This window comes from Lineus longissimus, chromosome 14 (assembly GCF_910592395.1).
Source record: "Lineus longissimus chromosome 14, tnLinLong1.2, whole genome shotgun sequence".
Classification (NCBI taxonomy): domain Eukaryota; kingdom Metazoa; phylum Nemertea; class Pilidiophora; order Heteronemertea; family Lineidae; genus Lineus; species Lineus longissimus.
Genome location: NC_088321.1, coordinates 1,484,258 through 1,510,349, shown reverse-complemented (window position 1 = coordinate 1,510,349; position 26,092 = coordinate 1,484,258). Strand labels below are relative to the sequence as shown.

The 26,092-nt window shown below is 43.5% G+C and overlaps 2 protein-coding genes across 2 annotated transcripts in view; one reads left to right on the top strand and one right to left on the bottom strand.

Annotated features, from left to right (window-relative positions):
• LOC135499238 (uncharacterized) overlaps positions 1 to 6,353 on the top strand; it is a 28,285-nt gene extending 21,932 nt beyond the window's left edge. The window contains exon 7 of the mRNA XM_064789898.1: positions 48 to 6,353. Within this exon, the coding sequence (XP_064645968.1) occupies positions 48 to 258 (211 nt within the window). The 3' untranslated portion in view covers positions 259 to 6,353. The remainder of the gene's footprint in view (positions 1 to 47) is intronic.
• Positions 6,354 to 6,905: 552 nt separating this feature from the next.
• LOC135498734 (procathepsin L-like) lies at positions 6,906 to 13,076 on the bottom strand. The gene is made up of 8 exons (XM_064789121.1): positions 12,943 to 13,076; positions 11,995 to 12,139; positions 10,997 to 11,102; positions 10,677 to 10,829; positions 10,047 to 10,170; positions 9,283 to 9,383; positions 8,302 to 8,462; positions 6,906 to 7,845 (listed from the first exon to the last, which is right to left on the bottom strand). The coding sequence occupies exons 2-8, from the start codon at positions 12,135 to 12,137 to the stop codon at positions 7,635 to 7,637; spliced, it is 999 nt and encodes a 332-aa protein (XP_064645191.1). The 5' UTR covers positions 12,138 to 12,139; positions 12,943 to 13,076; the 3' UTR covers positions 6,906 to 7,634.
• Between the last annotated feature and the right edge of the window lie 13,016 nt (positions 13,077 to 26,092).

Sequence of the window (26,092 nt, the reverse complement as noted above, 5' to 3'; positions counted from 1 at the left end):
GACATCCCTGATAAAGAGGTTTCAGTGTGATTGTCTCATATCTTCAGGTACGTGAAAGCACTTTGTGGCCACAAAGCAACTGATAGCGAGCAGCTCTCTTTCGAAAAAGGTGACGTCATGATGACTATGAAGGAACTCGATGACGATTGGTACTTCTGTTGCCATGGCAACAAAACCGGCGTGGTCAACCAATCGTGCGTCAAGGAAATCGACGAATCGGAGGTGCTCCGTCGACTGAACAACAGTATGGACGAGTGAGAAATGTGGCTTATGATAGATAACTCTACACCCCTGTTTAGAAAGAATGGACTTGCCTCGTGTATAGGAAATGCATGGACTTGGGTGTGAATATCTTCAGGGGATGGGGGTGTGATTTTGGTGTAAATACCTTGGATTCAGACTTTTCTACATTATTCAACCCAGTGTTCTCCAATTTCCTTTTTCGCTGGGTTTAAACAGAAAATCAGTCAGAATAAAAAATTTTTTTTTTTTTTTTTTTTTTTTTTAATACAGTTTTTTTGGAAGGGAAGGAGGGCAAAATTGAACCCATCTCACGATAATATCGAAATGCTGACCAATTTTTCTGGGCCGTTTTAAGCTTGTTTCGCAGGCAGTGCCATCTTTTGGCGAATCAATGAGGAACCTGCAGAACTAAAAATCCAGATGGCAGCACCAGTACTAAAAGGTACACTTCCAATGCATTTTCCATTAAAATTAAATTTTATTGATTTTCTCCCTGAAACAATTTTCGTTTGGAGAACACTGTTATTGTGTTGGCAGGTTTTTGCTAAGTGTATGACGGTTTCTATGGCAACCAGTGTAAATGTTAAAATAGGAAATGGAGACTGGGAGAATTAGGTCACATGACTATTACAATACTTGGAGATTTTTAGAAAAACTAGCGAAATTTGTGTGAAAATAATTGTCAGTATTTAGATGTGTACAAACTAGACTTGGAGTTTTTGTCTAGAGTCTGATGTGAGGTAGAGTCAAGTGTTGCATGCCTTATTTGGAATAGATGTCCATATTTGGAATATATACACCCGTATAAAAATTGATGTCTGGAGTTTTGTCAAATCCCCGTCAAAATTACATGTATCCTTCTATGCATAGAAGGGCTAACTTATTTTGGGGAGAATTTTTTTGTGTAAAAAATTACAGGATTCTTGTGTTCATTTCCTCCTATCACCCCTATAAAATTGCCTTGGACTCTTCCGATACTGGAAGGGTCCATTAGGCCGAAGAGGGGTGATGGGAGTTGTAGTACATGAGATTGAAAAAAGCCATTTTGTGGTCGGTTTCGGCTTTACCTGGCCTATACATTCATATACAAGAGCATGTACACATGTACAGCAATTAACATCCAGGTTCGTTGAAACAGACTTTAAATTTGGCGCTCGTGGTTGAATATTGTATCGCTATGGTGATTTTACGTTAGGAATTTGTGGTAGATTACAAAAGTTGTGAGGGTCAAAGGTCAGAGGTCAAAGTTCAAGGCCAGGGAGGTCATTTCATAGGAAATAAACATTAGGACCTTCAAAAACTTTATGTGTCGTCATGTAAATGTCGTCAAATCCTTGGACAGAATAAACAAAAGTCTGCGCAAACCAGTCTGGTCCAGCCAGACATGACACCAGACACGATTTTCAAGGTCACAGAGGTCACCACACATGACCTTTCGCCTGCACCCATTGACCTTTGGCCCCTGACTGAATCTAGTCTGAGCGTCTTTCGCATATAATCAATATATTACTTATGATATGCTAATCAGTGTATTTATTCTATTATAAATGTATTACGTATTACACTGCAGGCTAGTGCACAAAATGACCCTGGAGTAATTTGCATAATTTATTCAAATTTATTCAAGGTGATTAACATAATTTATTCAAAAAAATGTTTCTGTTGATATACTGCCGAAATCTTCAAAAAAGTCGTTAGAAAATTTGATTTTTTGGAAGTTGAGCTTCAAATCAAACCACAGTGAATAATGAGCTTTCTTTTATGATAATTAGATGCAAAATATGTTCTACTTATAATAATTTATGGTAAGTTATTCAAAATAATGAGACAACCGAAAATTCGTTGTTTTATCCTCAACGTGAAAAGTTAAGAAAGCATTTATGTTATTTTCCTTTTTGATCTCAGCACGCCTGGGATGTTACTTTAGGACAGGTTTTTACGTGTAACTTGTCACATTCATGTTATGATGAATTTCCGATCAGTGGGCGTTCGCGTGCCGCTTCTCAACCTCTTGTCTTATCCCGTCATGTTTTCAAACGTGCAGCGTTCTCCGGTGCCATCAAATCAAAATTTAGTTTCTGCATGTACCACCAGGGTGCTGGGCGCGTTTCAAGGAAGTAACGTATGTAACGTGTGTAACGTTATGTAACGTACCTACCACACGTTACATATGAAAACATGACCTCTATCCAAACGCGACCTAGGAGGTCGTGAATTACGACTTGTTTTCCTTCATCTCTTGTGAGATATCACTTGCATGTCACTTGTGCCAAAGTACAAGAAGTTGTGATAATACTCGTTTGGTTACCATGGTAACTTAACCCTTTGAGGACGGATTACCAGGTAGGTGAGAAATGTTGGAAATTTCACCCTGAACTGGAAATTAAATTATAAGATTTGTAATGGGTTGATGCATACCCAGAAATTGAATTTAAAAAAGGCTGTTACTTTTCGATTAATATCTTGCTACTCCATAATTAACAACAGAGTTCCACAGTCCTCGAAGGGTTAATACATGCATTTTCATTATGTAATGAATATTCATGTGCTACTGAATATTCATGAGCTAATGAATATGCATTATGTCTAGTCTAGTCTTGATAAATCAAATATTGATGACGACTTCGGAATGTTTACAATTCTATCTAGAGAGGTCTGACAAAGTCAAAGGTCATAGGATAATGAGCTGTTCAAATATGTTAATTAGGTTTGAATTTGAATATTCAAATGAGGTCATTTGAATGATTGAACCAGATGATACCAAGAAATTAATGTATTGTTTATTTTTTGTTGATTTGTACTTGTTTGGTTGTTCATTACACTCGACCTCTCTAATCAGGACACCTCTCTATTAAGGACAGCACTTGTCTGACCCGAGGGTGTCCTTAATAGAGAGGTTCTACTGTAATTTCATTTCTTTTATTAAGAATCTCATTTTGCGCATTAAAATGTCGTTTACTTCCTCTAGTCTGGAAACTATATATTTCTGCATTTATTTACTTTGCTCTTACAATTTACCATCAGGCCTGTTGGATGATTGAAGAGTGTGGCCCGCTCTGGCAAAGGGGAGGTCCTCTACTTGCCCTGGCAAGGACACCAAAACAAGGAACCTCATTTTGAACTCACAAATTTCATTTCCTTGAAAGCCGAGCTGGTTCATCCAGAAATACAATCCGGGGTTCTCCCTGGGACCGAACCCGGGCCCTATTGCGTGGTAGCCAGCGGTGTTAACCACTAGGCTATGAGGCTCCTCGACTCAGAGCCTCAAACTTGTTTGTTTTGAACTCACAAATTTCATTTCCTTGAAAGCCACGCCGGTTCATCCAGAAATGCAATCCTGGGTTCTCCCCGAGATCAAACCAGGCCCTATTGCGTGGTGGCCAGCGGTGTTAACCACCAGGCTATGAGGCTCCTCAACTCAGAGCCTCAAACTTGTTGTGAAGGGCCAGGAATTCTAGTTCCTTGAAAGTCATGCCGGTTCATCTAGAAATACAATCCTGGGTCCTCCCAGGGATCGAACCCCGGCCCTATTGCGTGGTAGCCAGCAGTGTTAAGCACAAGGCTATGATGCTCTTCAGGGCGGTAACGAGAACCACGGAATCGTCTTTCAGTGGCCTAACTCTAATGACATCTGTTAAGATTTTGAGTTGAAGTGTTAATTTTGCAAGCCTGGTTTTCGATTCAGTCGCTATAGACTTACTTTTCAAGCTGTGTATATATTTCGATGCTGATTTATTTATTTCTGCCAAAAGGCGTCTCTGAATTTGGCTGTGCTCCCTTCTCATTTGAAGTGGGGGTGTGCACACTAGATGTAAGAGCCTGGTGCTGTTCTTTATACTGCCTGTTACCTTGGTATCTTCTGGTTCAGTGGAATTCAAAGGAAAAGATAAAGGTAATACTCAGATTGATATTTTCTCTAATGCTGGCATGGTGTGAATTATTTGAAGTGACAAAATTGTGTCCTGATCAATTTCCCTAACTTGCTACTTGTGGGCTCGGTTGTTCAAAACTAGTTTTGTCACTGGTGTTAAGTCAGAGGGCTTAAAGGGTAACTCGTGTCAAATTTAACCATATAATGTTTCAGCTGTTTTTGACAAATGACTACGTCACTTTCTCATAAATCGGTAAGGTTTTTGAATCGAAATGCACATTTTCTAGAAATTGATGGTTTTAATCCCGCCCGGACGGCTCGCTTTGATGCCGTTTTCGTTGATGACGTCACAACATGAACATTTTCGCGGTCGCGGTGGTTTACATTCAGCGATTTTATAATAAATCTAATCAAAAATGGAAAATTTGAGCTTTGCATTTGTGATCAACAATTAAAAACGGACGTATTTCCGCAAAGTTGTAAATCACATCATAGTATGACTTTAACTAAAGAAGATAACCCAATGTTAAGGGCTTAACTATAGAAGATAACGCTATGTTAAGGGCTTAACTATAGAAGATAACGCTATGTTAAGGGCTTAACTATAGAAGATAACGCTATGTTAAGGGCTTAACTATAGAAGATAACGCTATGTTAAGGGCTTAACTATAGAAGATAACGCCATGTTAAGGGCTTAACTATAGAAGATAACGCTATGTTAAGGGCTTAACTATAGAAGATAACGCTATGTTAAGGGCTTAATTATAGAAGATAACGCTATGTTAAGGGCCTAACTATAGAAGGTAACGCTATGTTAAGGGCCTAACTATAGAAGATAACGCTATGTTAAGGGCTTAACTATAGAAGATAACGCTATGTTAAGGGCTTAACTATAGAAGATAACGCTATGTTAAGGGCTTAACTATAGAAGATAACGCTATGTTAAGGGCTTAACTATAGAAGATTACGCTATGTTAAGGGCTTAACTATAGAAGATAACGCTATGTTAAGGGCTTAACTATAGAAGAAAATGCTATGTTAAGGGCTTAACTATAGAAGATAACGCTATATTAAGTTAACGTCAGCATTGGTGACAAAATTGTTTTGAGCAATAGGCCCAGAATGCATTAAACCCCACCAGTGCCTGATCGCGAGATCTTGCGTCCCTGGTCATTCTTTGATATTCGACACCGAATCATGCTTTAGGAATTTTGGCAAATAAAATCGTTTCAAAGGGAAATTTTATGCCTAGCAATGGTTTTCTTAGTTGCTATGGAGATGAATTGTTGTTTGATGCGATGTATAGAGTTGTTTTCTCGGCTTCAGGAAAGTTGGTCCAACACATAGTTGCTTGATTTTCTCAAGAAGAATCAGTCACTGTTGATAAGTGAAAATAGTCACTTTTCATTGATGAGGTATAGCAACTTTTGATGAGACAAAAAAATTAAATGAACTGAAAGTTGGTCACTTTGATGGGTTTTGCTGATGAGAAAAAAGACATTTTGATGACCAAAATAGTCACTTTTGATGACCAAAATAGTCACTTTTGATGACCAAAATAGTCACTTTTATGGCATAAAAAATGACTCCGGAGATTTTGAAAATATTTCCCGCCAAATTTGTTCTGCTGTGTTCCAACTTTCCTTTGAGACCCTTTCAAGTTATTTCCAGCTGTCTGTCACTTTGAACACGCGGGGCAAGTGTTTAAGACCCTGGAAGTGAGGTTGGCCTATTCAGGACTTCATAGATTACCTCGTTCCCTGCTGACTTAGCACACTGAACCAATTTGACACAATTACTGACGTTTTGAAAAAGACCATAATTCAGTGACAAGAAGCCCTCTGTTTGGATGCACTCAATATTAAAGGCCTCTGCCATTTTCTAAAGATTTTCGGACCACGGTTCTGTCAACCTCGTCACCAGTGGTCCAATATCTACTGTGACCACTATCCCAACGAGAATATGAATTGACCTCTGGGGAACGAGGTTCAGTCAGCCTAACACCATTACAAAACCTAGTCACCAGTGGTCCAATATCTGCTGTGACCACTATCCCAACGAGAATATAAATTAACCTCTGGGGAACGAGGTTCAGTCAGCCTAACACCATTACAAAACCTAATCACCAGTGTTCTTAGTGATGTAGCTCTGTTGTGCTTCTGTATGTACTATGGCCATGTACTGTATGTCAAAAACCTCATCTTCGTTTACAATAAAAATAGTCTTGACTGGAGCGACATTTTGTTGCTTCTGTTGTCACTAGCCGTTCCTTTCGAAATACGGCGCGATTTAAAATTCATTGTGGTCACCAGGCCCGCCATTTGTAGATTGACTTTGACCATTGATTCAATTACTCTCGACTGACGATCCAACGCGGTTCATTGTCTCCGGGCACGACCGCCCCAAGCACAATGAGCATTGCGAAACAGGCCAAGGCCCCTTCACGCCTGATCGGCTCAGGGCCGATCTGCCTGTCATTCGGTCCCACACCAGGCAAACCCGATTTCTGAGAACTCTTCAAAGACTTCGATGAATTTCATGTCGGCCTCAGCCGCAGGGCATTTTTCCACGAAAGTGACCCTTGGCTTCTTGACTTAGTACTTTCCTAAAACAACTTAAGTCTTTAACAACAACCACTACATTCAAATGTCTGGCACAGCCATCCGGACGAAAGTGACACCCTCGTTTGCCAATCGGCCACTTAAGCTAATGCCGCTGAAGATATCAGTTTGAAAAGTACGTGCTCACCTGGAGCGGAAATGACGACACAGAGAAACACACAAAAGACAAGTTCATTTTGATGGGCGTAACGCCCGCATTTATTATTTCTCTCTGAGTGTACCCCTTCAACACTGTAATGGGAGGGCCTATTGTGTTGCAAAGGTAAACTAATACCTCGTGGAATGTTTTGAAATGGCCCCAGTCCACCTCGGCTTTCGTTTAAAGAGAGTCTACATGCAGCAACCAGGTAGGCACTTAGATACAGCTCCATGAAATAGCCAATAGATGTCTCTCCTATCTCACAGAGCATCTAAAACTTTTCACGCTAGTTGTCTCCCGTTCATCCCGGTGTAACATCTGTTGTTGTTCCCCATGTTTCAGTGTTTCCAAACAATAGGCAGCTAGAGAGACCATGACTTTTCAATAGGGGGGATACACAGAAAAACTCGTCAATCTATTTTTGAGCGTTCCCAAACAATGAGGGGAAACACTCAAAACAGAAATACAAATGTACTCAAAAACATTACACCGGCTCCCCGTCGCTTGTAAGGCTAAATATCCAAGTGTACAAGCTTTGATGAGTAGTCCCGCGAGGTCAAAGTCTCGGTGGGTCAAAATATAGTGGATTGTAGAAAAATTTCAAGAGACGGGAACCGGATATGGTTGGACGTAGTATACGTACTACCACTCAGATATCATGATTTGGGGCATTATACAATCTGTCACTTGTCATGGTTTTTTTATTATACAAATCAAAATTTCTGAAATGTTTCAAAAAAGTTACAGCAATGCGTGATAATTAAACTGTTGGATAGGTGGCGTATGAGGCCACGCCACAGTTGTTGTCGCGGTTTCTCGCCATTTTGATGTATCCATTGTCCCCCCAGGTGGTGCCCCAACTGTTCTTGACCAACCAGTAGTCACTGCCGTTGTCGGTCCCGTAACCTACCACCAACACGGCGTGGTCCAGGCTCTTGGAACTGCACTGACTTTCATAGTAGACGCCAGACCTAGAAATAGACAACTCGTTTGAACGACAACTTCATAGCGATCTGCCAAAACAAGTTCAAAATGGCTAACTTCTTTATCGACCATCTTGGAAATGTGAGAAAGACGCCGGACCTAGGAATGGAGAACTCATTCGAAGAAAAAACAGCCGAAACAGATTCAGAATCCTTGGCGTCCATACCGTAAGTATTATCAAACTCGTTGGGTTGCATTGACTCTCATAGGAGACACCTGGCCTACAAACGGAGAACTGGTGTGCAAAACAACCACATAGCACTAATAATCAGCTACGACAAATTCAAAATGGCTGCCTTATCGACCATCTTGGAAAATGTAAAAAAGACGCCGGACCTAGAAATCGAGATACCTGTATCATCGAAAACTACTTTGACTTCCATTGGTTGTCGTGGTTGCACTGAGGTCATTTTCACCTAATGTAGAAGAAAACCGGCGCCTACCTGTACTGTTGAAAACTGCTGTGACTGGCGTCTATTGAGATAGCAATAGGTCCTATTGATGCCGTTGCGGACTTTAGGTCATTCTCATCATTTTGTCGGATGGCCACATATCCGGTAAGTTCTGCTCCTACGCACTGTGGGTTGAAGTGGCAGTTTCCGTTCTGAAACAAACAGCACAAATATCAGGCCTGCCTCGCCCGAAGTCATTATCGCGCCTCCGCCAATTTCTGACGCGAGGTTGGATTAAAGCTACGTTGACCGGATGGCTCGCCCGCCCAAATATCACGAGATCTCGCAGGGAGGAGGCTGACCACAGGCCAAACACATGCTGTGAAATCAGTCAGGAGGCGTCACGACCGTAGATGGGAGCAATGACACATTTTACAGCATGGCGCAACGGTGTTGACACTTAAAACAGTTTGGATGTTGCGAAGGTCCCGGTCAGGTTTCCACTGGTTTGATTCGAGTTGTATCTATTACATATTATGTTTATTCATATTAATCATTATTTACTTCATGAAGGAGAAAAAGGAAAAAATGGAGGAAAAGGAGGAAAAGGAGGAAAGGAGAAAAAGGGGAAAAGAGGAAAAAGAGAAAAAAGAGGAAAAGGGAAAAAAGTAGAGAGGAAGGCGAGGAAAGAGAGAAAAACACGAGGAAGGAGGGAGAGAGGGAAAAGAGAGAAAAAAGAGGAAGATGAGGCAGGGGAGGAAGGAGGGAAGGAGAGGAAGAAGAAGGGGAATGAGGGGAAGGACAGGATGGAGAGATAGGAGGGAAGGGGAGGAATGAGGGGAAGGACAGGAAGGAGAGAAAGAAGAAGAAAAAGTAGAAGGGGAGGAAATGGAGGTCGGAGAAGAATGAAAGAAAAGGAAGGAAGGGGAGGACGGAGGGGGAAGATCTAGGAGGAGGAGATCTAGAAGGAGAAGATCTAGATGAAGAAGAGGAAGAGGAACATCTCAGAGGAAACCCGGTAGGCCTACCTACCTTTGCATGATAAGGGTAGCATGTTTCTGTGTCGACTCCGGGGTTTGTTTTGATGTATTCCATGGCATATCGCTGCCAACAGCCGTTACAACCGGCACAGCCTGAAACATGAGTGAGATTCCACCCGATTACGATTAACGATTACGTTTACTATTTTAAAGGTGGAAAATTGTCATTATGCTCGCTTTCTACTTTGTGGCTGAACACAATGCAATGTTGGTATCCTACAAGCATTAAACTCTCGAGGCAGTCCATTCGTCATCGTATTCTGGCTTCCTTCAAAGGGAGTGACGAGGCCGATCCACTGCGTCCAGACTGTAATTTACACTTGACGACGGTGGCGCTTTATTGATGGCACATGTAGCCTCCTGCGAGGCATCAGGGAGGTTGGCCCTTTGTAAGTACAGTGTGCTGACTCTCGGGGGAAGAAACCAAAAAAAGGCAACACACGTCCTCATTTCCCGGGCCTAATAAACATGACCCGTAGAGCTTCTATTTAAAGGGGTACGCCGTTCGTTCACATATATTTCAAACTAAATCTATTTCCTATTTCTAACGCCAGGCGGCGCCAATAGTCAGCCTTATCTATTTACATTTGGTGCGTGTGTCATTTTTCCTGATCGCTGAGTGTATCTTCCCGGGTGCATCTTTGTAGCTCTAGCCTGGCCCCTGGTGACCTTAAGAGTTCGAATCCGGCCCGGAAATTTCGAGGCTAATCTTTCCCGGGAATCACATGCAAAGTCTTAGAAGCCGACGACACTCACCTTCCGGCCATGCGCAGTCGACGAGGTTCTGCTCGGAGAGTGAAACAAGTCTGCCTGTTTTCTTGAAATGTTGTCCTTCCAGTGTCCCGGTCGTAGAGAACGCCCAGCACGAGCCACATTGCCCCTGAAAAGGGTAGGATTTAAAGTAGTCCCCAGTGGCTACCTGTATCTTTAGGAACGGAACGAAACAGAACGGAACGACCTACCCAAACTGCTTTTGCGGAACGGAACAACGGCCCGTCCATGAACTGCCGTCATTAAAGGTATACGCCGTTCGTAAATACTGGTGGTCCAGGAAAATAGATTTGCATTTATACACAATGCGGTAGTGTAGTTATTATGCATACAAATTTGCTGAAACTTGGTATGTATCGATATTTTTATTGAATGAACTCTGCTGGTAGATAATGACGATCAAATTCATATAACTCATGAATGAAACAGACGACTCACAAGAAAAACTTTTGCGCGTACAGAACATCGAAGACTTATCAGTTTATTCCGAGGCGACGATCGTGCCACGACAGGAACCGGTCGCAAAACGAAAATAAAATCGCTTAAAAATTGGGAAACCGGTTGTGATGCCTAATGGTTTTCGGCTGAGAGCCCCCTAACGGAGATAGCACGAACCTGGTTCTTAATAGGAGTGACGTACCCCTGGCTCCTCCAGTCTACCGTGGCTGGTGCAGCCGTCCCCGGATTCACGAAATGTTTGGTGTTGTTAGGGAACGCTCCGCTCAATCCTTTGAACCCGTTCAGATATTTCTTGTATTCTTCTGTCGTCTGAAAAAGTAGATAATTTAAAAAATATTTTCTTGTCAAATATAAACGGCAGTCTTTCTTTTGCGGTGCCGAACCACGTATAGATACTTGATAAATCCAAGTATGGGTGAGGATCGGAAATGGTACGAATGTTTCGTCGGAACTGATCAATTGAGTTTACCCCTTACCCAATCTGAGTATTCGTTCAAGCCCATCCAGAAGGTATGTTGTCCCAAGTCAGCCTCAAGGTTATGCCTCTCAATCTCCTTCAGGTTCTGACGCCAAACTACCTGTCTGTGAGGCGAAAAAGCAAGAATATCTACAAGTAGAGATGAGGTAAGTCCGTAATTTTCCGAAACATTTTTCCGAGAACTTTCCGTCTCTCTTCCGTGACCAAGTTCAATCGGCAGACCTCTTCAATCGGCAATTTCGGAGTACCTTTCGGTATTGACCAATCAGATGATCGCTACCATGCATGCAGCAGCGTGGCAATGACGGGGTACGGATGATTTGATTGGCCATTGACAGCGTACCTGTCACCTGACAGAAGGTCACACCTTTTATTTCTGCTGGGTGAAAATGGTGAATGAACCAGAGAATTACTGGTGCATTCTATTATTTGTCGGAACCGTAGTGGACGGCCACTATTTTGGCATATAATGTTTGTTCGTAAATCTAGATGGATTTCGTCAGATATTGAAACGTTGGTTTTTTGACGGGACAGATTTTGCCCAAAAAGATCGCCGTTTAATTGACCAGACGTTAAGCTTGATCCCCGAAGCTTGCTAAGAAGCTTTGTGACCGAAATAGCATTCCGCGAAGTTACTATTTATAGCTCACAAGGTCATTTAAATAAGATATTGATGACGTTTTAGTCACGTGACAGTCGGACATCGACACTTATTTCTACGCATTTGAGCTTATTTCAAAGTCAATTATCTTTGACCCTGCATTGTTTTAGCATGAATAATACCATAGAGTCAGAGAGAGAAATATTCAGAACAATTATGTAGTATTTCCAACACTCGGACATGTGCCAGATTGAATCTAACTGCCCTAGTAAGAAAGCCTGAATCCATTACGAAACCGCATGTTTGTCCGACATTACCTGTAATTCAGCTATGGGGAAATAGAGGACAGCAGCTGCAGTGACGTCATCTTCGCGAAATGCTATTGGTAAACTTACCTGACATTTTCCTCTGCACCTGATGTGTATTTCTTGCTGTAAGTTGTTTTGAAAGCTTCCCAGTCGTCGTCTGATGTCTTGTACAGGAGTGTTGCAGAAAATGCTATCCCGAAAAGACAGACGCAAAGAATGGAACGAAACATGGCTGGAAAAGACAATATAGTCTCAATCTTTTGCTCTGAATAACAACAACGACGACGACGACAACACCTAATGTACTTTCAATGTCGGCAGAGGCATCTCATGAAAGCAGTATAGGCCTTTAAGAGTGACACATTGACCCATCTGAAGGACTGACATCCTCAACCTCAGAACAATAGCCAATTAATTGATTGCGTTTATACCTCGCATGTACATGTATATTGGCCTCAAATAACATTAGAGAGAGTGCTTCAAAATACATTGTACCAGTATCAACATAAAGTGACTTGACTTATAAATTATTTGCACAAAACTTTGAAACTTCATGAAGTAAATCACTCTAGCAGTCATTAGATGAATGAATAGTTCATGTATATATTCATGATATGCATGAATGCAGTCCTACCCTATATATCTTTACAAATCCGTTACAATTCCTGGCAAAAAGTTCATAAATGTTTTTTTAAAGACGCAGAGTGCGGTGGAACCTCCCTTAGCGGACACCTCTCTACTAAGGACAACCTCACTATTAAGGAAAACCTCTCTATTAAGGACACCAGGTTTGGTCCCAAATTGGTTGTTTCCATCCAATTTGACCTCTCTAATCAGGACACCTCTCTATAAAGGACTTGTCAGTACCAAGGGTGTCATTAATAGAGAGGTTCTACAGTACTATAACGGCCTACTACAACAATACATGTATAGAATAGGAATGCAGTGTATCGAGACAAGACAGAAAAACCAGAGAAATTGAGTGACGTAATTGACGTAATAATACGCGCTGCTAAACCTCACTATTTGACTTACCTTCGACAACTACTTGAGGAAAGGGATGCAAACTCTGATGAACCAGGTCTCGCTTCGTGGGCCTTCTCTTTCCAACTTGTTTCACTCTTCACAAGAAAATGCCGGTATCAAAACTTACGAGGAACTTTTATACGCAATTTCTATTAAAGGCACTCGGCATTCGTGTTCACTGTATTTTCCAGTGTCACAGGTAAACAGAAATAAGTAATGCCGTAGTGCAGCTATTATACAAGCAAATGCGTCGAAAATTGGCATTTACGTTTTTGTATGACCGTCTACACAACGCCGTTGTTGAAATATATTCAGTGTATACGTACGTACAGAATTGGACATTTTCAAATTCAAGTTAAATTCACAATTTTCAAGCGAAAGGTGTAGGCCTTTAAGGATATATATGGAACAGTGACAAGTGTGGCACATGATTTAATTGGGTCAGAGTTTGGGTTCGATAAGTGACTCTGGCCTATGAGCTTTGGTGCGTTAGAAAAGGAAACGTGAAGCCGGCTTTATCTGATTGAAATCACGCTGCTATTTGGCCTACTTTTCAGCAGCGATCCCAACCTCCCGCGCAGTCGTATAACTACGACGTCACGTGACTGTTTACAAGGCCGCCATTTTGGATCTGTGTGGAGCAGATCACGTACCTCCCAATGCGAACACCTCTTTGAGTACACCCTCTCCAATATGGAGATGTGAACAATAGGGCCTCGAATCGGGTTCCATTCAGAAACTCACGTGGGACTTGATGATGCATCAATTGCTATGAAACGATGGAGGCGCGGGAAAAGCAATGTATTACCCGTACTTAGTTCGCTTTAAGTAGCTGAATACGTCATGATTGGAAAATGATTCCTTGTGCCTGCGAATTCCTTAATTTCTACATTCCGCAAAATAGATTTCGCCTATATTCGCATAGGCTATATCATAATTATAATGGCTCTCAGTTAAAAGTTGTAAGTGTTTTAGGAAAATAGTAAGTACATTGTACTTGAGATTTATGAAATGCTTTAAAACTTTGATCCCAGATTGTCAAGAAGCCCCGTGATTTTAGTCAAGAACAGGGGTTGACATTATTGTCCTTTCGAAAAGAGAGCGAGTACCGGTGTAACAGTAACAAATGCCCCCCTCGATACAATCGAGTCGATACAGCGTCTCGACTTGTCAAAAGACTTTATATGTACTTTAGCTGAGAAATCCGCTTTTACTTCGAGAAGACACACCCTAAAACTGATGACAGAGTCTGGACGTCGTGTGTGACGTCACCACATGCTTATCAGAATGTAGATGTAGCACCGATTTAACTGGGAAAAGGCTTAGGCCTATAAGAGACAAGAACACCATTAATTTTTTAAGCCTTTTAGCAGTTAAATTGTCAATGTTTGACCGCGACGCATCAAATACTACCTCTGGGGATGGGGACCACATGACCTGCTAACACGGATTGGATATAACATTGACCATCAATGACGTCACTCCGAGTCGAACCGCCGTGACGTAACGTCCTTTTGCAGGTGCTTGGTCGCAACAGAGTCTGGACGTCGTGTGTGACGTCACCACATGCTTGACGTAAAATTCAACATGGAAATGCAGTAAAAAATGGCGACATTTTGACCGTTTTATCCGCATTTTACCACTCAATCAAGATATATTTTGATACAAACTTAACTGTGTCCAAAATGGTCTTATCTTTAAAGATACTGGCCAGGTTGACATGTTTTTTGTTTGTAACTTTGCCTGGAGCGGTTCCTCGCGGGTATCCTGGAGGAAATGATGGCCATATCAATGATGATGACGACGACAGCATTGCGAGTAATAAGCCGATTGCTGAGGTATGTTTCAGTTATTATTCACATTAAAATTTAAAAAAAACGCCCGCGTTTGGGTGCCGCAATGAAATTTTTTATCGCTGCGACCTGCAAAAAATCGCTGCGCGATGACTGATGATTTTTTTTGTCTGCGGGTAAAAGAGGAGTGCGTTCGGGACCAATATAATGAAATTATATCATGTGCTCTCTGAGATATTGATCATGGTCTCTATAGCGCCCTTTACTAGTACCTTAATCAGCCACTACACAGTAGCATATACATGTATATATATAGGGACAAAAACCCCTTTTTTGGGGGGGGGGATTTAACTTAGATTGCTATAACTGCAAGGGCCGTACAGGGTGGAGACTGAAGATGGAAGCCTTATGTGCCCTCTTGGGGGGAAGAGGACTTAGTGAGCCCGTAAGGCATAACGGCAATTCGTGTGTTTTAAAATATTTATTGTAGGTCGCATTCTTGTTGCAGAATCTTGCGATGATCTCGCAAACGAGAGATTTTTGTCCCGAGCTGTTATCATTGCAGGTCGCTGCAATAAAGATCGCTCGTTTGCAGGTCACATTACTTCCGAAGCCAACTATAATAATTCCGTTGGTCTTTCAGCAATCGCTTGCCATTCACCTCTGTTTCCAACACTCTGATTGCAAGCTAAAGGACCATATCTGTTACCATGAACCAGGACTGAGAACAGACTATGGATTATGCATCCCAGAGGTAAAACAGCACTAAGGAGAAGCGCGTCACAAGCATACAATGCTATACAGACTGGAGCAACAGTCCAGAGGCCTCATTCTTTGTCATTTGGGGTGAACTAGTGCACTATTTAATGCTACCGTGGTGTAGCCGATACAAAAACCTGCCCGGTGGTGTTGACGTATCCTGCATAACAAATGAATACGCCCAATTTCCTCTTCTTCCGGCATGTATAGCACTGTACGCTTGTATGCAGTGCGCCGAATTGTTCAGAACTAACTGTAACACCCTTTGTCTCGCGCAACAGTACAATTACATGTATATTGCAGATTTGCTGCGAGATGAGTTACATCGAGATCTTTGAAACTATTCCGCACCCCTAAAATAATCCCTCGAATAATTGGAAATAGGTTACGTCGAAATTAACCTCACGCGGGTAAAAACCGTGCTGTTTCCTGCCTCCGTCGCTCATTGTACAGGAAACAGATATTTTACTAAAACTAAAACGATACTTATTAATCTTTCAGAAATATTATCCGGGTACACCGAATGTGACAAAACCGAGCACGACCGTTCGAAAGACTCTACCTCAGATAGAAACCACACCTGTGGTGCCCCCGGGCAAGATCGTTCGAAAGACTCTACCTCAGATAGAAACAACACCTGTGGTGCCCCCGGGCACGATCGTTCGAAAGACTCTACCTCAGATAGAAACAACACCTGTGGTTCCCCTGAGCAGTATATCAAAAGAAAAACCTGTGAACGTGGTCGTGATGGACGCGGAAACCCCGCCGATGACGGAAACTTCCGCTAGACAAGTTGACGTCACTCTACCACGGACAGCAACAAGCCATGTGGTTCCCCCTAGCATTGTTTTAAATGAAGCACCAATGGCCGTACATGTAGGCGTGATTGACCCGGACACCCCACCGAGAACGGTGAATCCATCTGGACAAAATGGCGACACGGATGTTGATGAGAAAAAAACTGAGGAGGTTCAAGTGAGTGTGATGGACCCCGGAACGGAATCTGACCCCGGAGCAGATGGTGACATGGCAGATGATGACATAGGCTCGCGGAATCAGGCAGATTACAAAGGAAATAAACCAGATGGTGTCGCTGGAGATGATGACGTTCACGTAGGAAGTCGAGATGACTCATGGGAGTTAGCTGATTTCAAGAGAAAAGGATTAGACGGCGGCGCGGAAGGTGATGACGTAGACACACCGGATGATTCAAAGGACAACGGGTTAAGTGACGGTGGAGACGGTCACATTGGGTTTGAGAATGATAACGATTTGGATGAGCTGGAGCCGGGCGAACCCAGCGATCCGGGTGAAATTGGTAGATGGAGACGGGATGCAGATGATGATAAAGGCGACGACGACGATGATGATGATGTCGATGAAGCTGAAAAGGGTCAAAAGTATATGGGAAGTCATTGGTTTGCTAAAAATATGCCAGACCCTTCCGAACCTGTTGATCCATGGGTGGATGACAGAGAGAAACGTAGTCCAGATGATGATAATGATGACGACTTTATCGGTAAGGATAGTGGTCGTGATGGCGTAATGGAGTGGCTGAATCAGTTAGAACTTCCGTCCAAACCTTCTGACCCGTGGGATGATGAAAGAGAAAAACGAAGTCCCGATAATGATGATGATTATGATGACCATGACGTGGTGACGAAGTTGTCTGATTCGAACCCTCTTGACCCCAGTGAAGCCCAGGGCTGGACAAAAACTGACTATGGTGATGCTATCAGTGTAGAACGTGTACAAAACAAAGTACCCGCAGAAGACCCCATAGACCCTTCAGACCCCAATGAACCAAGCGACCCCGGGGTTTATGATAGAAGAAAACGGAGTCCGACCGAGGAAGATGATGATGTCACAGTTGACTCTCTTGCGGATATGCAGTTTCTGGGAGATTCCTGGTCGGATGATGATTCGGACCTGCACGGACCTTGGGATTCTGAAGACGGGAGAAGGAGACGGGATGCTGAGAATGTGGAAGGTGAAGATAATGTTGCATTTGACTCTCTTGCGGAACTGCAGCCTCTGGGGGATTCTTGGTCGGATGATGATTCGGACCTGCATGGACCTTGGGATTCTGAAGACGGGAGAAGGAAACGGGATGCTGAGAATGATGATGACGATGATGCTGATTATCTTGACGACGATGATGTTGGGAAAGTAAATGTCGAAAGCTCGATAGGTGACAAGGAACTTTCCCCGCCTGAAGCTGCAGCTATTCTAAAACAAATTGACAACAACAGCGGTGCAACAGTCGGAAAGTTTGCAAACACCGGCCTACACCAAGAGGTCAAAGGTCAGAGTCCCGCTGCTCGAACGGTTGTCTACAAAACACAAATTGCACCCGGTGTCGTTCCCGAAAGTACTGCCGCGAACACAGTTGTGGCAGGTGCAGGCAGTGCATACCGAGTCCTTCCAGAAAGTCCAGCAGCGAACCCTGTTCTTTCCAACTTTGCTAATGAGAAGACGGTCGTTCTTGAAAGTCCAGCGGCCGGTGCAGTTGCCACAAAGATGTCTAATAGCAACATGATCCTTGCAGTGAGTCCAGTGGCTGACACTGTTGTTACGAAGACGGCACATGCTAACACAAACATAGTCATTCCTGAAACTCCGGTGGCTAACTCAGTCGTTACTAAATCTGCTGATCCTCACAGAGTCATTCTGAAGAGTCCGGTGGTTGCTGCAGTCAATACAAAAACTCCTAATCTACCCTTATCCCTTCCGGAGAGCCAAGTGGTAGATGCCGTTGTGCCCAAAACGGCAAACAGAGTATTTCCTGAAAGTCCTGTAGCGGTAATTGCCAAGCCAGGTGATAAAAACATCATCCTTCCTGAAAGTCAAGTTGCTGACACGATCGTTGCCAAAACCGCTAGTGCGAACGGACTCCTCCCGGGAAGTCCAATCATCGACACAGTTGTTACCAAGTCGGGAAACGCTAACGGAGTCCTTCCTGAAAAATCAGTGGCTAACGCAGTCGTTACCAAAACTGTTCATCCTGACATACGATTTCCGGAAAGTCAAGTTGCTGGCGCAGTTGTTGTCAAGGCGGCAAATGAAATTCCGGCAAAGGCACTTGTTTCGCCGATAGATCATGGCGGAGGTCATGTGAGTCGCACTGGCAACCTGGTTGCGATGGACACTGGCACTGGCAGTGAAGTCATCGGAGCGAGTATGCCACAGAGTTCAATTATAACAAAAACAGGTCAAAACGGAATTGTCCAAATGGTTCCTGCCACTAACATGGTTGCTGTTAACAGTGGCGCAGGTGCGACTTCGGTGGACAGGATTGCACCACATACTGGCACTGGCAGCGAAGTCAAAGTTAAAAGTATACCGGCAGGTGCAGTTGTAACACAGGCGGTCAAGAAGGTCAATACTTCTGACCCCAAAAAAACGTTCGAAAAGTGGAGGAAAAAAACAATTGGACCGCAGTGGTATGATCAAATTAAAAAGATAAAGGACGTATTCCATGAATGGAAAACGAAAAAGTACAATAAATGGAAGAGGGAACTAATTGCGTTACAGGAAAAAAGACGACAAGAATATGACAATTTAAGGGAACGATACGTGAAATTGCAAAGAGCAAGGGAGTTGGTAAAAGAAAAAAAAATGGAAAAGAAACTAAAACATGTCCGACAAAAACACTCGGAGTCCGATTCAGCTGGCGCTGTGGATTTGCGCCGCGTTGTCCAGCAGCAACAACCTCAGGTGAAACTGATAAATCCGGGCATTCCGAACACACCCACTTTGTCAGTGTCAGGGAATGAGCCAAGTGGCACTGTCAATATATTAGGTCAGTCTGTAGAGAAGGCAGAGCTACCGAAGACACTGGGTTCTAATTTGGTGATCGGCAGGGCTCCCAGTGCCGGTTTACAAAGTCAAACGAGTTTTGTCAAGCCAAGCCTTCCGAATTCTTACGTTTATCAAGAGGATGGACAGGAACATCCAGTTATTCTCAAGTCTAGAGTACCAGAGCCCCAAGTCTTGCAACGAGTGGTGATTGACCCCAGCGGCGAATTACAGAGCCAAGGTAAAAATGACTTACTGAAACCAAGAATTTCTGAGGCTTCCGCTGTTGCAGCGCCACCAGTCATGACTGGTTCAACTGGATTTGAAGGCCAAGTGCCTCTTGATGTTGCAGATATTCCTACCAGAAGACGCCTGCTGTCCGCCAGCCTTACTCCCTCGAAAGTCGGGACCGCATTACCAGACACGACAGATACTGGTAATGTCATTTTAAAACAAATGATGGATCGAACGCATCAGCGGAGAAGGGAAGGATTAAAAAGAATACAAGAAAGGTACAACCTGGCGAGAAAGAATGCTTATCGGAAGTGGTTGGCTTACAAAAGTCATTTACGGACGAAATTCCATCATCGTAAAAACCTTTTGAGGAAGAGGTTCAACACGCTAAAGTCTAAGGCCTCACAGTCGGGCAATAAGGGCAAGGGGAAAATGGTAAGAAAATCAGTATCGGCAAATCCCCCGGTGGCTACAGAGTACGTTGTTGGTAACCCGCCGACAAGACGATTGCTTTCTCTTCCTTGGGAGGTCCAACCAGTAAGATCGGGAAATAGTTCAGATCCAGTGACCAAAAGTGTACCGGCGAGCGCAGCTGATGCACAGGCGGTCAAGAAGGGAAAGACTTCTGACACTATGAAAACATTCGAAAAGTGGAGGAAAAAAACAATTGGACCGCAATGGAAGGATAATATTAAAAAGATACAGGACAAATACCGTGAATGGAAAACGAAAATACACAATGAATGGAAGAGGCAACTAATTGCGTTACAGAGAAAAAGACGACAAGAATATGACAAATTGATGAAACGATACGTGAAATTGCAAAAAGCAAGGGAGTTGGCCAAAGGTTCAACTGGATTTGAAGGCCAAGTGCCTTTTGATGTTGCTGATATCCAAACCAGAAGACGCCTGTTGTCAACCGACCTCACCCCCTCGAAAGACGGGACCGCATTACCAGACACGGCAGATACTGGTAATGTCATTTTAAAACAACTGATGGATCGAATGCATCAGCGGAGAAGGGAAGGATTAAAAAGAATACAAGAAAGGTACAACCTGGCGAGAAAGAATGCTTATCGGAAATGGTTGGCTTACAAAAGTCATTTACGGACGAAATTCCATCATCGTAAGAACCTTTTGATGAAGAGGTTCAACACGCTAAAGTCTAAGGCCTCACAGTCGGGCAATAAGGGCAAGGGGAAAATGGTAAGAAAATCAGTATCGGCAAATCCCCCGGTGGCTACAGAGTATGTTGTTGGTAACCCGCCGACAAGACGATTGCTTTCTCTTCCTTGGGAGGTCCAACCAGTAAGATCGGGAAATAGTTCAGATCCAGTGACCAAAAGTGTACCGGGAAGCGCAGCTGATACACAGGCGGTCAAGAAGCGAAAGACTTCTGACACCATGAAAACATTCGAAAAGTGGAGGAAAAAAACAATTGGACCGCAATGGAAGGATAATATTAAAAAGATACAGGACAAATACCGTGAATGGAAAACGAATATGCACAATAAATGGAAGAGGCAACTAATTGCGTTACAGAGAAAAAGACGACAAGAATATGACAAATTGATGGAACGATACGTGAAATTGCAAAAAGCAAGGGAGTTGGCCAAAGGTTCAACTGGATTTGAAGGCCAAGTGCCTATTGATGTTGCTGATATCCCAACCAGAAGACGCCTGTTGTCAACCGACCTCACCCCCTCGAAAGTCGGGACCGCATTACCAGACACGGTAGATACTGGTAATGTCATTTTAAAACAAATGATGGATCGAACGCATCAGCGGAGAAGGGAAGGATTAAAAAGAATACAAGAAAGGTACAACCTGGCGAGAAAGAATGCTTATCGGAAGTGGTTGGCTTACAAAAGTCGTTTACGGACGAAATTCCATCATCGTAAGAACGTTTTGGGGAAGAGAATAAACACACTAAAGTCACAGGAATCGGGATCGGGCGATAAGAGCAAGGGGAATATGGTAAAACAACCGGTGCCGGCAAATCCCCCGATTGCTACAGAGCATGTTGTTGGTAATCTGACGAGAAGACGATTGCTTTCTCTTCCTGGGGAGATCCAACCAGTAAAATTGGGATATAGCGCGGATCCAGTGATCAAAAGTGGCGGACCTGCAGCTGACGTTGTTGTTGTTGTTAAAAAGACAGGCCAGACTAACGATGCCAATAGTGAAATAACAAGTTCTGCAAGAAACTTTCCGATACAAAGCGACCCTGCACTAGCAAAAGGGCGCCAGCACATATCAGAATGCGTAGCTCTCCTAAACGCGATGACCAGCAGGTTCCGGCGATGGCAAACAGACGTGAACAAGAGGTGGCGAAAAACTGTACGTTGGAGCAGAAGATACGCACAGTTAAAGCAGCATGCAAACATGTTAGTAGGCAGAGCTCGGACGTGGAAGACCAACAACATGAGAAGAATGCAACGTAGAGAAAAAACCGAAAAAGCACGATGTAAGAAGGCCTACAAAAAAGCTACGAGGTTTCGCTCGCGGAGCAAGCGTCTTATCCAATCTCAATCAGCGGGGACTCTGCTTCGACCGGATCTGAAGACGCAACTCGGCAACGGCGGTGAGGGAGATGAGGTACGAGGCCGAAGGCGCCGACGAGCTCATTCTGATGAGCAGGGGGCTCAAAAGGCAGACCAACATGAGAAAAACCAGATTTCAAAACAGCATATTGATTCTTCTTCTTTTGAAAAGCCATTGTCGTACATCGGTAAGAGTCAAGACGGATACGTAGTGAAGACAACGAACCAAATGCATCAGAATTCTTACGAGCGCGAAAACAACGTAATCAAATCTAAAGACAAGAGCAAACCAACTGAGCCAACACACGGAGTCGAACTCATTCAAGATGCTGGTAGAAGCGACACACAACAGCCCCACAACCCCGAGTCTTCCAACTTGAAACCAATAAAGGCCAAGTCTGAGAAATTGGACAAAAGTTATGGAGGGTACTTGTCTGAATCTGGAAATGATATCACGACGCATGCGCATACCACAACGGAACCTCCGATGGATAGGTCATCTGATGACAGTTGGTTTCAATATTTCCGGAAATTGCCGGTTCTCGGCGATATTCTCGAATTCTTTGTTTCGTTTTTCGGTTCGGAGGACAAAATGGAGGACATTTATCCCGATCATCCTTCGCAGGATGAAGAGAAGAATTTGAACGGCGTGGTAGTGGAGATGGGTGATCCTAAAACGGGGCATCGCTTGCGCCGGAACGAAATGCATGCGAACGGTTTTGATGAAAAGACCGCCGAAAATGGTGGAAGTCGTGTGGAGAAGAAACAAGTGGGCAGGCACCTTCTTGGAGTATCTTGCAAAGAGGCGCAGACAAAAAAAGATATAGACGATAAAAACTGCGCACATCGCTTGGACGAGTTGACTAATATGTTTAAGCAACGGGAAACTGACGTTTTTGATAGGGAACGCAAAAACCGCATGTGGAATGGTAGATATTATGACCTCAAGCAGAAAGTTGGAGTTTTAGTGATAAAGATTCGGGAGTGGAAAGAAAAGGAGAAGGCGATGTTTCTACGCAGAGAAGAAGACCTAAAACTTCAATGTCAGAACGCCTATCATCAGGCATCGACACTTCTGAGCGCGCAGTCGGGAGGGCCGAAGACTAGCGTGAAGGTGCAGCTCGGGAAGGAAACCAAGGGAGTGGCTGTTGGCTATGGCATCCGCTCTCGAAGGCGCCGGCGAGTTGCTTCTCGGGGGAACGGAACTGGAAAGGCACAGGTGGAAAATCAGACTAGGCATGAGGCCGATATGAAGTCGGAGCAGTATGTTGACGATTCTGACTTGAGAAAGCCCGCGCCAGTTGATGGTAAAGGTCCTCAGTGGTATTCAACAAAGGCAAAGTCTCCTGGCCAGCTGCATGATGAGTCTGACGATCGCGAGAAGAACCGAGTTAAACCTTTTGAACAGGACAAACTGGCTGCTCACACACAAGCATATCTTGATGCTTCGAAACCTGCCATCAAACTGGTGGGGAGTCCAAAGGCTTATAGGATGTCATCGAATATGGATAAATATGGAGATTATATCATGACGCATGCGCCGACCACAACGGAGGTTTCGAAGGATACGTCATCCGATGACACGTGGTTTGAATATTTCCGGAAATTGCCGATTCTCGGCGATATTTTAGATGTCTTCGTATCATTTTTTGGTTCGGAGGAAACAATCACTGACAAAATAGAAGACAAGCACCCTGTCCATCTTTCAGAGGAAAGTGAAGATAACTTGAATGCAGCGATTTTGGACAAGGGAGAATCTAAAACAGGGCAGCTATTGCGCCGGAACGAAATACGGACTGACACTCTGGAGGAAAAGGTGCCAGAAGAGCATGCTGGGAGTTATGTAGCAAAGAAACCAGGCAACAGGCGCCTCCTTGCGGCATCTGAGGACGATGACAAGGACAGGCAGGCGAAAAATCTTGCTGAAGCCAACATTGGCCGGAATCCACAGCAGCATGTTGATGATGCAATTCTCAGAAAGACTGACACTGAGCGCCGAAGAAGATTTTCTGTCAAAACCTGGTCGCAGTTACATAAAAATCCATACGATCGCAATAGCAACCGAGTCAAACCAACCGATGAGGAAAAGCCCAATACTGTCGCACTTATCGATGACGTAGTACGCACAAATGTAATCATTTCAAATTTAGACGACGCATGGAAATTCGACGACGGAAGCAATAAGGGCAAAACACAGGGAAATGTCTTCATTAAAACAGGAAGTGACGTCAAAACGAATACACCAATGACGACAGAAGTTTCGTCGGAAGGGTTAGTGCAAAACACGGACACTTGGGGCCAATGTTTCTTGGAGATTCTTTCAAACGTTTTTGAGTTTTTTGCCTCATTTTTCGGATCTTCAGACAACAACCTTGTCGAAGCAGCCGATGATTCGTCCCAAGTTCCGTCAGCTGAGAACAGTGTGAATGCGGTCTTTACAGAAGAGGGTGCTTCTAAAACGGGGCAGCGCTTGCGGCGCGACGGATCGAAGGATCATAACAGCCGGCGACCTCGATCTACGAATACGAAGACGAAAACGCCAACTGATGACGATGATGAAGATCCCGAAACGCCAGGTAGGTTGACTTAAGTGAAGTGAGGTTCCGCATCACTGACGAAGTACGAATTACGACAGACGAATTATTTGTATTCGTTTGCATGTTATCTGTTCGAATACTATGAGAAGGCGGAATTCGTAGTTTGTGAGTGATGCGTGGTATCCTTTGCGTCGTAAATAACACGGTCGCTAAGTTTAAGGAAACCAGTTAAGAGGGGTTCACGTTCATAAACTTGTCGAGTTTCCAAATATAAGGAGACGCGAAAATGAAACGCTTTGCCGTATTATTTTTTATCCTTTGCAGACGATTTCGATTATGAAGCCGGCAGCGAGAAGAAAAAATCGAATGAAACCGTCTCACCTACACCACCACTCATACCCTTTGTTGAAACACATGAAAAATTGAAAGAGTACGGTAGGTGATTTTAGGGCGCAAAAGTCTTGAAAAAGAGCGGAATATTCTCACAAATTTACTCAATATTGCCCGTGCCGTCGCCAGTTATAGAGTATAAAATATATTAACTCTTCATCTTATCTTTTTCTGCCAAGGCGAAATATTCCCAATAGTTTACGGATCCCATTGCAAATGCCATTGCAAGTTGGCCTCTATGTTGTATTTGAATCTGAACACCACTAATCTGACATCTAAGTTCTATATACATGTAAAAATATAGGCCGGGTCTATTTGGCAAGCCGCTCGCCGAACAGGCATCTTTTTTGTCCTGTTTGGAGAGCCGCTTGCCAAACAGCACTAAAAAGCCACCCTGTTCGGCCAGCCGGGCTTGCCAAACAGGTAAAAAATCTACCCTGTTTGGCGAGCTGGAGACTTTACTTTAATATTAATGAGTTCGGCTCTCCATTCAGGACAAGAAAAAGTCGCTGTTTGGTAAGCCGGGCTTGCCAAATAGTCACTTCCAAAAATATATATTACCAAAAAAAAGAAGTTCTACATGTAACTTTCGGCCAGCCGTGAACCTTTTTGTTTATTTTGTTTATAATGAGGTTTTGTTCTTTAGGTTCTGATGGGATAGAATTTGACGTCGGCGACCCGATCGATGTTTTCAAGAAGGCACAGTTTTTATGCAACCCAAATGACGTCACGTGTTTTCAAAACGGTACGCAGACGATGTCTATTCATACGGTCGAACTTTGGAGTTTTCTGCCGAAGTTGAACGAAACTGTTTTAGAAATGATTGAAAACGAAACGAAAGCAACAAACGAAGCCGTGAAGGAACTAGGAGATGATATTAAAGTCATGATTGAACAAAATACGGAGGAGAAAAAGGAAAACCTCCAGGCAGTTGAGGACGATGGGATAGACAAAAAGAAGAAACGCAGGAAAAAAAGACACGTGGATGATGACGTCATCTCGCCTGACCAGGCGAACCGTCGGAAATTATTGTCGAGTTCTGTAATTGGCGGACAAATGTTTAAGGGTAATGTCGTTGTTGAAGACGAGGTTGACAAGTATGCAG